The 13,401-nt window shown below is 36.0% G+C and overlaps 1 protein-coding gene across 7 annotated transcripts in view; it reads right to left on the minus strand.

Moving 5' to 3' along the window:
• SCFD1 (sec1 family domain containing 1) overlaps positions 1–13,401 on the minus strand; it is a 113,224-nt gene that overhangs the window by 75,341 nt on the left and 24,482 nt on the right. For all 7 annotated transcript variants that reach the window (XM_086363771.1, XM_086363767.1, XM_086363769.1 and 4 more), the window contains 4 exons: positions 12,226–12,315; positions 9,584–9,639; positions 8,539–8,624; positions 5,815–5,914 (listed from right to left, as the gene is read on the minus strand). In XM_086363771.1, the coding sequence (XP_086219897.1) occupies positions 5,815–5,914; positions 8,539–8,624; positions 9,584–9,639; positions 12,226–12,315 (332 nt within the window). The remainder of the gene's footprint in view (positions 1–5,814; positions 5,915–8,538; positions 8,625–9,583; positions 9,640–12,225; positions 12,316–13,401) is intronic.

The following is a 13,401-nucleotide window of genomic DNA, read 5'->3' on the forward strand; positions in this document are numbered from 1 at the left end:
CCACCAATTAAAACTAATTTGAGACTATCAAAACTACCTCATCATGTCCATCAATCCTTTGGGTCTTTATATTATCCCCTTTCAGATTCCATCTCTCATTCTTACTGGATTCCTGAAACCATTCTGTCTAACCTCTAGAACTTGTACTCAGTCATCAGCAAAGTCTCCTATTCTGAACATATATTCTCAACCTCCATTGTACTTTCTTGCTCTAGTTGAACTATACCTGGCAATCCCCTGTAGCCTTCTCAGATAGCAATCACCTTCTTTTTTACTTGTCACACGTCTCATACTACTGGACTCAGGATCGGGCTGGGTGTCTTCCTTGTTACTCCCAGACTCTTCACGAGTCCTCTTCCCTAAAACAACTCCAGCTCTGAAGCTCCCATCATCAGCCTGTAACAATAGTTTTTAAGAAACAATTCTGCCCTTCTTTGGCCTCTGGGTATATGTGACAATGGTTGTCAGAACTAAGGGCTGCTATTGGTATCTAGAGGGTAGAGGTCAGGGATGCTGCTAACCATCCTACAAAGCATACGGAAGCCCCCTACAACAAAGAATTATCAGGCCCCAAATGTCAATAAATGTCAACGCTGGGAAATCCTGGTCTGTAGTTCTTCTGGTCATTAATGCCTCCTTCAGACCTACAGGACACTCTTATCTCTACAATCAACTTTTCTATCATTCACCAATGGGGAATACATAAACATGATGTACTTCTCATTTAAAAATCTTTCTGGGGGGCTCTCCTGATGACTCATTGGTAAAGAATACTCCTGCTAATGCAGGAAACACAAGTTCAATCTCGGGTCTGGGAAGACCCCAAATGCCATGGAGCAACTATGCCGGTGCACCACAACTGCTGAGCCTCTGCTCTGGAGGAGCAACAGCAACTACTGAGCCCTTGAGCCACAACTCCTGATGCCCGCATGCCTCAGAGCCCATGCCCAGCAACAAGAGGCCTATGCACCACAACTAGAGAGTAGCCCCTACTTGTCAAAACTAAAGAAAACATGCAGCAATGAAGACCTAGCACAGCCAAAATACATAAATGAATAACATCATTAAAATCCTATTCACCACTCCCATCTCTAAGATGTTTGAAAACCCTCAGAGATCAGTTCTTAGACCTCTTCTCTCGTCTATCTATAGTCATTCCCTTGGTGATCCCATCTTACCTCCTAGTTTTAAATGCCACTTGTATATGAACTACTTCTAAATTTATTTCTCTAGATGTTTCTCCTTAACTTCAGACTCCTATACTGAAGTATAGCCAATATCAACTACCTAACTACTTAATGATATTAGCTATACTTCAGTATTTTAATAAGCACCTCACATTTAATATGTCCAAAACTCAACCTCTGATCTTCCCCCCAAAACTGCTTCTTCCACATCCTTCCCGTCTCAATAGTGTTCAATCACAACGACCAAAACTTTGGCATCATCTTTGGCTCTTCTCTCTTACATCTCACACACAATTCATCAATCAATTCTATTACTCTACATTTAATAGTGATCAGTGAAAAGAAATAGAGGAAAACAACAGAATGGGAAAGACTAGAGATCACTTCAAGAAAATTAGAGATACCAAGGGGTAACATTTTATGGAAAGATGGGCACAATAAAGGACAGAAATGTATGGACCTAACAGAAGCAGAAGATATTAAGAAGAGGTGGCAAGAATACACAGAAGAACTATACAAAAAAGATCTTCATGACCCAGATAATCACAATGGTGTGATCACCAACCTAAAGCCAGACATCCTGGAAGGCGAAGCCAAGTGGGCCTTAGGAGGCATCACTATGAACAAAGCTAGTGGAGATGATGGAATGGAATTCCAGTTGAGCTCTTTCAAATCCTAAAAGATGATGCTGTGAAAGTGCTGCACTCAATACGCCAGCAAATTTGGAAAACTCAGCAGTGGCCACAGGACTGGAAAAGGGCAGTTTTCATTCCAATCCCAAAGAAAGGCAAGGCCAAAGAATGCTCAAACTATCGCACAACTGCACTCATCTCACACACTAGCAAAGTAATGCTCAAAATTCTCCAAGCCAGGCTTCAACAAGTACATGAACCGAGAACTTCCAGATGTTCAAGCTGGATTTAGAAAAGGCAGAGGAACCAGAGATCAAATTGCCAACATTCACTGGATCATCGAAAAAGCACGAGAGTTCCAGTAAAATATCTACTTCTGCTTTACTGAGTATGCCGAAGTTTTTGACTGTGTAGATCACAATAAACTGTGGAAAATTCTGAAAGAGATGGGAATACCAGACCACCTGACCTGCCTCTTGAGAAATTTATATGCAGGTCAGGAAGCAACAGTTAGAACTGGACATGGAACAACAGACTGGTTCCAAATAGGAAAAGGAGTATGTCAAGGCTGTATATTGTCACCCTGCTTATTGAACTTCTATGCAGAGTACATCATGAGAGACACTGGGCTGGAAGAAGCACAAGCTGGAACCAAGATTGCTGGGAGAAATATCAATAACCTCAGATATGCAGATGACACCACTCTCATGGCAGAAAGCAAAGAAGAACTAAAGAGCCTCTTAATCAAAGTGAAAGAGGAGAGTGAAAAAGTTGGCTTGAAACTCAACATTCAGAAAACTAAGATCATGGCATCCGGTCCCATCACTTCATAGCAAATAGATGAGGAAACAGTGGAAACAGTGTCAGACTTTATCTTTTTGAGCTCCAAAATCACCGCAGATGGTGATTGCAGCCATGAAATTAGAAGACACTTGCTCTTTGGAAGAAAAGTTATAACCAACCTAGACAGCATATTAAAAAGCAGAAACATTATTTTGCCAACAAAGGTCCATCTACTCAAAGCTGTGGTTTCTCCAGTACTCATGTATGGTTGTGAGAGTTGGACTATAAAGAAAGCTGAGCACTGAAGAATTGATGCTTTTGAATTGTTGTGTTGGAGAAGACTCTTGGAGAGTCTCCTGGACTGCAAGGAGATCCAACCAGTCCATCCTAAAGGAAATGAGTCCTGAATATTCATTGGAAGAACTGATGCTGAAGTTGAAACTTCAATACTTTGGCCACCTGATGTGAAGAACTGACTCATTTGAAAAGACCCTGATGCGGGGAAAGATTGAAGGCAGGAGGAGAAGGGGATGACTGAGGATGAAATGGTTGGATGGCATCACCAACTCACTGGACATGAGTTTGAGTAAACTCCAGGAGTTGGCAATGGACAGGGAGGCCTGGCATGCTGCAGACCATGGGGTCACAGAGTCGGACACGACTGAGCAACTGGACTGAACTGAATAGACTATCACAACCATCACCACTTCCATCCTGCTGTATACCTCTACCATCTCTCTCTTTTTTTTGGTAGACATGCATACTTACTTATTAATCCATTTTCTATTCAAAGGGAGAGAGATATGCAACCTCTCCAGATTGTTTTTTGTCTTGATGCTTTATATTATCTACCATCTCTTAAGATAACTGCAACTCTGAACTGATCTTCTTGACCCTTTCTATGGCCCCAAGGAGTCTTTCAATATATTAGGTTGGCCAAAAAGTCTCTTCTGGTCTTCCCACTACACTGTATGGAAAATAGTAGTTAGGATAGGATGATACTCTCAAAATGTGTATCAGATGTCACTCCTTTACTCAAAACTGTACCTGGCTCTCCACTTCCTCAAATCAATATCCTGGACTTCCCTGGTGTTCCAGTGCTTAAGAATCCACCTGCCAATGTAGGGGACATAGGTTGTCAAGGAAGATCCCACATGCCACTGGCCGACTAGGTCCCATGTGCCAGAACTACTGAGTCCAGGTGCTGCAACAACTGAAGCGCGCGTGCCCTAGAGCCCATGCTCTGCAACAAGAGAAGCCACCACAATGAGAAGCCTGCACACCGCTGGCTCCCCACTCGCCACAACTGGAGAAAGCTCACATGCGGCAACACAGACCCAGTGAAGGAAGACGGACAATATTAAAAAAAAAAAAAATCAATATCCTTACAGTGGCCTTTATGCTACACTGCATCCTGTGTTCCGTTTTATTCCATCTCCTGCTACTTTCCCCTGCCTCTCTTGCTCTGGCCACTTTGGCTGCCTTGCCGTATTTTAAAGATATCAGGCATCCTGCCTAGAATGCAAGTAACCATCCCATACAGTTACATAAAGTTAGTATCTTCTCTCCTTTAGATCGTCCCTCAAATGTCTCTTTTTCAGTGAAGTCTTCCCTATTTTAAAACTGCACACCTGTTCACCATTACCTACTTTACTTTTCTGCAGATTACTTTCACCTTATGAAATATTACATATTTTATTTATTGCTTGTCTCTCCTACAAGGAAGAATGCTACAAGAAGAAAGGAATATTTTCACTTGCTTTACTGCTAAAACAAGGGTCTAGAATGTTCTGTCAAAGAGTAGGTACTGCAATAGTAATTCTTCAGCCTCTTATTGATTCATGAGAATTAGTTTCCGTGTTCTGCTACTCAGAGTTGAATTCAGCATCCCTTTGATTCTTCCCATTTTCTCTACTGAATCAGAGCTGACCACTATCATTAACACTTATCCTAGAGTCCAGAGTGGCAAAGGACTCTAGGATACAGAAGTGCACAGAACTGCCAATTTCCATCAGTAATCTTAACATCTCTTACAGCTGGAGTCTGTGTTTTAAAGAAATAAACCATTAAACCAAAACCATATCTTCCATATCTTTCATTTCCTTTCTATATGACCTTTCAGGCAACATTTGCAATAATGACACAATTTAATACCGTATTCCCTAGAAGCCTGGGCTAGGATTTAGTAAATTACAGAGTGCTGATCTTGGCAGAGTCAATAATTTGGGTTCAAACTCTTTAACTTCTGTGTCTCAATTTTTCTAACTTACAAACGGGGACAATTCTGGCCCTTTTATATAGTATGTTATACAGAAATTACTTGTGTACATCTTTTCTTTACATTGCCTTTGAGACTAGGGCTGTTTTTACTTATTTGTGTATATCACATGCTGTTTATAATATTTAGTAGATGAATATATGCATGTATAAATAAAGATTTTAGTTTCAAGCATGAAATTACCTATGTGGAATTACTTCAGAAAACATACAATGTAATATAAAAAATACTATTTATTTTTATCATAAAATGAGGCTTAACAGATTCCCAGGGAAAAAGGAAAAAAAAAAAAATAAAGAAACAGGTTTTCTCCCCAGGGAGAACAAATTTATTTACTTACTCATTATGAAAAATTAAAAAAAAGTCCAGCCACTCATCTTCCTCCATTCTTTCTTCCCCCATCATTTCAACAATACCACTGACTTATCTTGTAATATGAAGACTATAAATTTAGAACTTTAAACCTCAAGGTTTCAGTATTCTCCAGCCTCTACATCCAGCGATTCCAAATTCCATTCCTTTTTTTGTTTCTATTTCTTGGCTGCATCATTCTCATCTGTGTTTTCTGTAGTTGTGATGTTAATTTTGGAGAAGGCAATGGCACCCCACTCCAGTACTCTTGCCTGGAAAATCCCATGGATGGAGCAGCCTGGTAGGCTGCAGTCCATGGGGTCGCGAAGAGTCGGACACAACTGAGCGACTTCACTTTCACTTTTCACTTTCATGCATTGGAGAAGGAAATGGCAACCCACTCCAGTGTTCTCGCCTGGAGAATCCCAGGGACGGGGGAGCCTGGTAGGCTGCCGTCTATGGGGTGCACAGAGTCGGACATGACTGAAGCGACTTAGCAGCAGCAGCAGATGTTAATTTTAAGTTAAGGAGACCACTGAATGTTACTACATGTTAGCAGAAAATGGTATATTTAGTCTCTTACCAGTACATCATGCACCAACGCTTGATATGTCCAAGTATGGTGTAAAGGAGTTGCCAAATCTATGTTTCTGTCAATAAGGACTAATAAGGGCCTTTGGAAGCTGTAAATATATTAAAAAAATTATGTAACTATTGATACCAGTGTATACATCTAAATTCTTCTAATACTTTCAGTGTACTGTCATTTTGATATAAACAATAAGTATGTTAATATTGATATTCCATAATACTTTTCTTTCTAAAAAGTTTTCAAGTACAAACAAGTAGTGCTTTGGGCTATCCTAGAGCCCGTGTATGATATAGGTTATGTCTTAGTCAACTTTCTTAAAGGAAAAAAATCTATACAAATGCTTCTACAGAATAATTTTATAGTTATCAAAGAAAGAATAAGTTGCTTCTACTCAGAATTATATTTTACATTTTTGGAGAAAAAAAATGAAAACCCTTTGTCAACTTCAGGAAAAACAATTACAGACAGTAGGATCTTACAAATTTATACAAATGTTCAACAGTTTCATAAATTACAAATTCCATTTTTTTTTTCCTGTAAACACAAATTCAAAAAAGCAGACTCAAGAGAAGAGCCTCACAAAAACCCTATCCCACTACATGAAACTAAAACCATGCAACAACAGTAACTAATTATATAATTATTCACTTACCATACACTTCAAGTATTATTTAACTCTATCATTATCATCTAGATGCAAAATAAATGACGTTCAAAGCAAATTGAGGCACAAAGTCATCTGGTTATCATGTGTCTCCAAAAGTCAGAGTTTTTGCTTTAGAGACACTACTGTATCAACAGTACACATCAATTTTCAATAAGCATAGCTGCCTGATTATATTTACCATATATATTTTCTCCTGCAAGAGACCTCTGATCATTTCAGTAACCCATTATTCCCTACTGGGTATAAGACAGTGAATTCCCAACTGCACTAATTATAAGACTTGTTGATAAAAAGGCAGGAGTAGCACCTTTACCACCACCTACTATCCTTTATTATTCCCCAGCTAGGTGGGGGGCAGGGAACACAGCCTATATGGCAGGGTTTCTTAACTCAGCACTATTGACATCTAGGGCTAAATAATTCCTTATCATGGGGAGTTGTCTTCTGTAGTGTCAAATGTACAGCAGCATCCCACAATGCACCCCTGGATTCCAGTAGCATCTACCCAGTTGTGACAACTGACATGTCTCTAGACATTACCAAATTCTTGGTGAGAATCATTAGCTACAACTGGATTTAAATACATTTAACAATAATCCAACAAAGCTGCCTGCCTGCTAAGTTGCTTCAGTCATGTCCGACTTTTTCGACCCCATGACTATACCCCGCCAGGTTCTTCTGTCCATGGGACTCTCCAGGCAGAATACTGGAGTGGGTTACCATGCCCTTCTCCCCAACAAGGCTACTGACCCCAATTCAAATAATTTAGAAATGCATATAACAAACTAAAAATAAGACAATTATATTATGATTTTGTGAATACACTAAAAAAAATTTATCTAAATAAAACAGAGCCTTTATATTAGTTTCTAAGGCCTATACCAGAGCACAATAAAAAAGGAACTATTCAATAAGGTATGCTACAGTGGTTGCTTCTGTTGAAAAAAAAAAATTAGATGAGAATTTGATATCTCTGCTCTACTTAATAAAAAATATTTAGAAGAATATTTAGAAAGAGTAGTGAAACTGAAGAACAGTTTAACACAGGAAGTGAAATAGCTGAACAAACAATTGAAACACAATGTTGGTGTTAACTCCAAACTATAGGAATAGTATATAAGACTGCAGGAGCCATCAAATTGACTTGAAGTCTATGCAAGGTTACCATAAAATGGTAATTCCTGGAAGGCAGTTTTCACAGGCTTTATTTATTAATTCACCTAAGATGAGGGGTAACAATTTTCCAAAATACTGTCTATTCCCCTTGAAATAATTTCTGGCCAATGGCATGGGTTTATTTCTTCACCCCACTATTGTCCATTATTTTTAATAATCAAAAGTTACATGCACTATAATGGGTAGTCTTTAAAAGAGTATTTCTATTCCATAATAATAGAGCCATCAATAACTTTGGTATTATCTACTTATGCTAGACATGGTAACAAAGACAAAAATATTTTGTTGATATTTTAATGTAAAAATGTCTACTAACTGGTTTCCATTTTTACCATTTCTGCCTATGTCAGTTTCTACCTGTCTACTAACTGGTTTCCAGGTAGAAACTGACATAGGCATTACAAGTTTTCCACTTACTTTTTTCTATTACTAAAACGCTAAATGATAATTAAAAGAAAGTGGCTTTGGTCAGAGCCATATAAACAGAAAAATATGCATTTTTTTTTAACAAAGCAAAACTTTTATCTTTAATATTATATATTTACATTGTGGTTGATTTTTATGTTTCTACACACAGTATAATATTAACTTACTGGGAAATCTATATTCATTCATTCAGTAAATGTTTACTGAACATCTACCAGGCACAGGTACTGTTAAACAGAAAAATTTATCCTATAAAAGATGATAAAAATGCAAAATAGAAAATTCCAACAAAAGAAGGTAAATTAAATACAATATTACATTTGTATTTTTAAGAACAATTTGAGTCAAAACCCTGATCTTGACTTTCCAGTATAAGGATATTCTATCAGACAAGGAAAACAACCAAAAACCCCTCATTTTCATGAGTGTATTAACTAACATAATACCTGAATTGGCCAGCTCCAAGAGTGTCACCTGTAAAAAGACTGTTTCTTGCATCTCTCAGATTTTCCCGAAGTTTCTTATCCAGTTTCTGAAAAACGAAATTTTACATTAACTCTTAAAGAATAATTCAGAGAACTTTATATAGGGTAGTACACAATGTACTCTTAATTTTAAACTAAGAAATTTAGAATTCTTTTATAAAACAGTAATTCTAACATTTTAGCTTCTTTATTATACAATATCATCCTAACTTGGACTTGAAAAGACCAATGCTATTTCTACTGTGATTCAGACCAGATCTCACTAACAATCACTTTTGGTTGATGATTTTTACTTTAGGTAATGACTCACCCTCTCTCCCAAAGCATAACTCTGCTGTACCAAGGAAGCTGTCTAAACAGTGTGGCTACAAGAGGCTCCAGAATAGAAATGGAATATGTGAAAGAAACCAGCTCTCTAGTTGTCAACGATTCATCTGGACTAATAAAACCCAAAAATGTTTGTGTATCTTCTTCCATCTTTCCATACCATTTACCTTCTTTTCAGTACTTCTACAATTTCTCTAATCTCTTATTTATTTTTTAATCCTTAAAGCAATTTTTGAATGCTCATTTTACACTGAAAGTATTAAGAGAAAACAAAATATACTTCATCATTTAAAAAATGACTATAATTGCTAACAAATGTTTGTTAAATGACATTAAGTATATAGTAAATGATTAGGGCAATCAAGTAAGTATAAAATACTACTTAGACAAATGTAAATGAGAAATATATATTTCAGTAAAAAAGAAACAGGGCTGGTAGAGCAAATTCACATTGGAGTAAATAATTTTACTCCATCATAAGATCACAATGATTACTTTCTGTTTTTGGTGGAATCCCAATGTTATTGAAAAAACAAAACAAAACAACATTTGCCTTTGGCACTTAATACAGAACCCATAACTAGTATACATACTTAATATTAACAAAAACACTTGAGGACGTAAGGAACACAACTGACACAGTGTTATTTATCTCCAATGGGTATTTGCATGAACTCACCACTGCTACCATTTCTGCTGCTGTTCCTCTTGAACATCTGATTATAGGGACAGCACCTATTTGAATAACAGACATTAGCAATGATTTCAGCTCTGAATTATAATACTTATAAAATACACTGGCATCAAATAATATATAAAAGATGTGTAAAAGGCTATACACATGTAAGGATTTATAATTTTGAGAGGAAATGGACTTTCTCATAATGAAGACAACATCAGAGAGTCAGAAAAAGATGATCTTTATATTGTAGGGGCCAATCAGTGTGACCCTATCTTTTCAATGGACTAACTAAATCAGCACTTTGATACCCTATAGGCAGTTTCAAAAAAATTTATTCTCTACCCACTGGGTTCACTTTAATACTTGACTGAAAAGAGTTTAATAGTTTGGTTGTTATTTTTTTGTATTACAAATTAGTCTTTTTAAAAAATACTAATTAAAAAGATGGTAGAAAACACACTTTGCATAATGTATTAATACAATGCTCCTAGAAGTTGGCCTCAATTTATTATCAAACCAACTCATTTTAGACTTCTTAATTTCTATTATTCCAAGTTTTACAGAAGGCTGAAATCCTAAAATGACCAAAAAAATCAAATTGCAAAATCTCATAAAACAAACTAAGAACACTGTAATATTTATATGCTGAAATTTTTTGCATTTTAGATTCTATACAAAGAATGCTCAGCCAATTGTGAAAGTAAAAACATGAGATATTAGTACATTTTTTTAAAACTTTGCTTTCTTCTGATGGCAAGCTATTTTTATGTCTGTCCTAAGAAAATTCAATATTAGAAATAGATAAAGTTAATCCTCTTGATTCCAGCATTCCAAAATACTCTCCATTAAGAATTAGATAGGAATGCTTTCAGATTATAGTCTACATATTTTTAAAATAAGTATGTGTGTGTGACATGTATATAGGATATTTTATATACTGTCCTTAAATTGACTTTTTTTCACTTAATTTATTATTGATATCTTCTATGTCAGGTTGGCAGTAATTTCAATTTTTCCTTTGAGAAAGATCACTTTCTAATTTTCTACATAATAAATGTGGCTCTAACACTTCAGTGACCTGCATACTTTCTATTTCAATCTATCCTCACTTTGAAAATACAGTTATCATCAACTGAAAATAATCTTAATGTCCACAATAACTCTAGCAATCAGTGAAATTCTGGAAAATATGTGTGACAGCAAAAACAGAAAGATTAACTATGTCTGTTTAATGACAAAAAGTGGTATGCATGTATGTTCTTTAAAAAACAAAACCCAACAACAATCCCATTTGAAGGTACTGAGAACAATCGACAGCAAGCAGTAAGTGGAGGAGGGTAAAACCCTGTAAAGAAAAATGCTTAAAAACCAAGAGAGACTTTTAACCAGCTTTCCTCCTGAGGGTACTTTTCAGTTTACATGGCACACAGGAGAAAGAGCTCAAGCAGAAAACGGAAAACTCACTGAGCTGGGGAACCAAAGCCTGGAGTTTAGGGCTGGAAATTAAAGATAAAAAAATCACAGAAAGGAGAAGCCCCAAAATCTGTATGCAAATTCTTATCAAACTTTTGTCTGTATGTTATGCATCTATCTCTCAATTTTCTCATTTCTGAAATGGAGACAAATTTTATTAACCTAGTGCGAGAATCATTTTAACTGAAAGGTTTTCAGTGTCTGCAAAATTAGAATTAAAATTGCAATTAGAAGGTTTCTATAAAGATCCATTCTGGTTTTTTTCTTTTTGTTGGAGTATAGTTGCTTTACAATGTTGTGTTAGTTTCTGCTGTACAGCAAAGTGCATCAGATATATGCACATATAGCTACTCTTTTTTTAGATTTCTTTCCCATTTAGGTCACCACAGGTCATTAAGTAGAGTTCACTGTGCTATACAGTAGGTTCTCATTAGTTATGTATTTTATACATAGTGTGTGTATGTGTATGTGTGTGTATGTTTATATATGTCAATCCCAATCTCCCAACTCACCCCCTTTCTCCTATCTTGGTAACCATAAACTTATTCTCTACATCTGTGACTCTTATTTCTGCTTTGCAAATAAGTTAATCTGTACCATTTTTCTAGATTTCACATGTAAGCAATATTCAGATCCATTATTAGTGAAGAATAAAGTCATATAGTAGATATCAAACACAGTGTAGCTATAAGTAACTTGAGATATTCCAAAGAAATGTTTAAAGTCAAGAATACATAAGATTAGTAGGTTATACAAATTCAGTGTTTTCTGGAGCCTTAGGAATTTGCTTTAATGGTTAAAAGGCATGTATCTCTCTAATCAGAAGAGTATCTGAAAATTTTCAAAATGATATCTTAAAAGAAAACTTAACAGGCACACAGGTGAAGCCACCAGCAAACCAATGTATCAGAAAGTCACAATTACCAAAGATGTCTTAAGGCAACAACTCAAGAGAGCTGCTAAGTTCTTTTAATAATTTGATCGACATCAAATTATTAAAATAATTGTGGTTTTAATAAAGTATGGAATGTATGTTTTATCCCAACTCTGGAGAGGGCCTATACAGATCCAAACAGATCATAAGGGATCACATTACAGTGAAACAGGTTAAAATGAGTTGTTAAATAATTTGTTTACTTTGGAGAAAGAAAGATTTGAAAACTTACCCAGTGTAACAAAAAAACAAAAGAGGCTGTCGACAATAGTGTCCATAACAGTTTCCATTTCCGTGTCTGTGATATCTGGTCTGTTAATGGCTAAAACGACAAAGGTAAAAGAGAAAAAAGTTGGAATTTATCCCTTATTTTTACTAAACTCGAAAGATTATTACTAAGCACATATCAGTAGGCAGTTTTACAATCTTTGCAATCTTCAAACAAGTAAAACCTTTTTTGTTTTAAATTTTAAGTGAACAAATATCCACTAAAAATTATAATACCTCAAAAAAAACCCCTCAATATCGGTAGTAGTAATAAGTGGTATTGTATTTTTTTATTAGTATCTAATACTAATATCTAATACTAATAAGTATCTAATAAATATCTCATTAGTATCTAATTAGTATTCTAATAGTATCGTATTAGAGTACTAATAAGAAAAAAGAAAAAAGTACCACATATATTACACAAAATTTTTGCCAGAGCAAACAGGAAAATAAATATTGTATTCCTTAATTTTATTCACAAATGTTAGATGACCTCAAGAAACTACAGATTTTATTATCTAATACTGCTAGAAAAGGCCAATGCAAATCAATTATGGCAAGATCAACATCACATATGTTTTCTTTGTCTTGTAACAAATTGTATGAATTTCTTTTCTGATGTACTACTGTACTTAAGTGGTTCTCAAACTTTAGCGAGTATAAGAATCACTCTAAGAATATGAGAGAAGAGAAAGAAGTTTCTTTGGAAGTTATTAAAGATTCTTAAGTCCTTACCTTCAGGGATTCAATTGAATAGATTTGGGATAATTCTAGGAAATCTGCAATTTTGACAAACACCTCAGGATTCCTGGGACTACACATTTTTTCTTTTTTGTCCCATTTCTGTCTTGGAACTTTAACAGCCAACATTTCAAATGTTTTTAAAAGGATAGAATAACGGTCCCTAGCCAGGAGGGATGGAGAAGGAAATGGCAACCGACTCCAGTGTTCTTGCCTGGAGAATCCCAGGGACGGGAGAGCCTGGTGGGCTGACATCTATGGGGTCGCACAGAGTCGGACATGACTGAAGCGACTAAGGGGGGGAAGAATAAAGGGGGAAGAATAAAGAAAGAGATGGCAAGTCTACTCACTAGACAGACAACCAGAGACTTTGCTGTCCTGACTACTTTACTACGTC

Source organism: Bos grunniens, chromosome 21 (assembly GCF_055505025.1).
Source record: "Bos grunniens cultivar Pamir isolate PY7600 chromosome 21, Bosgru_T2T1.0, whole genome shotgun sequence".
NCBI classification, from domain to species: domain Eukaryota; kingdom Metazoa; phylum Chordata; class Mammalia; order Artiodactyla; family Bovidae; genus Bos; species Bos grunniens.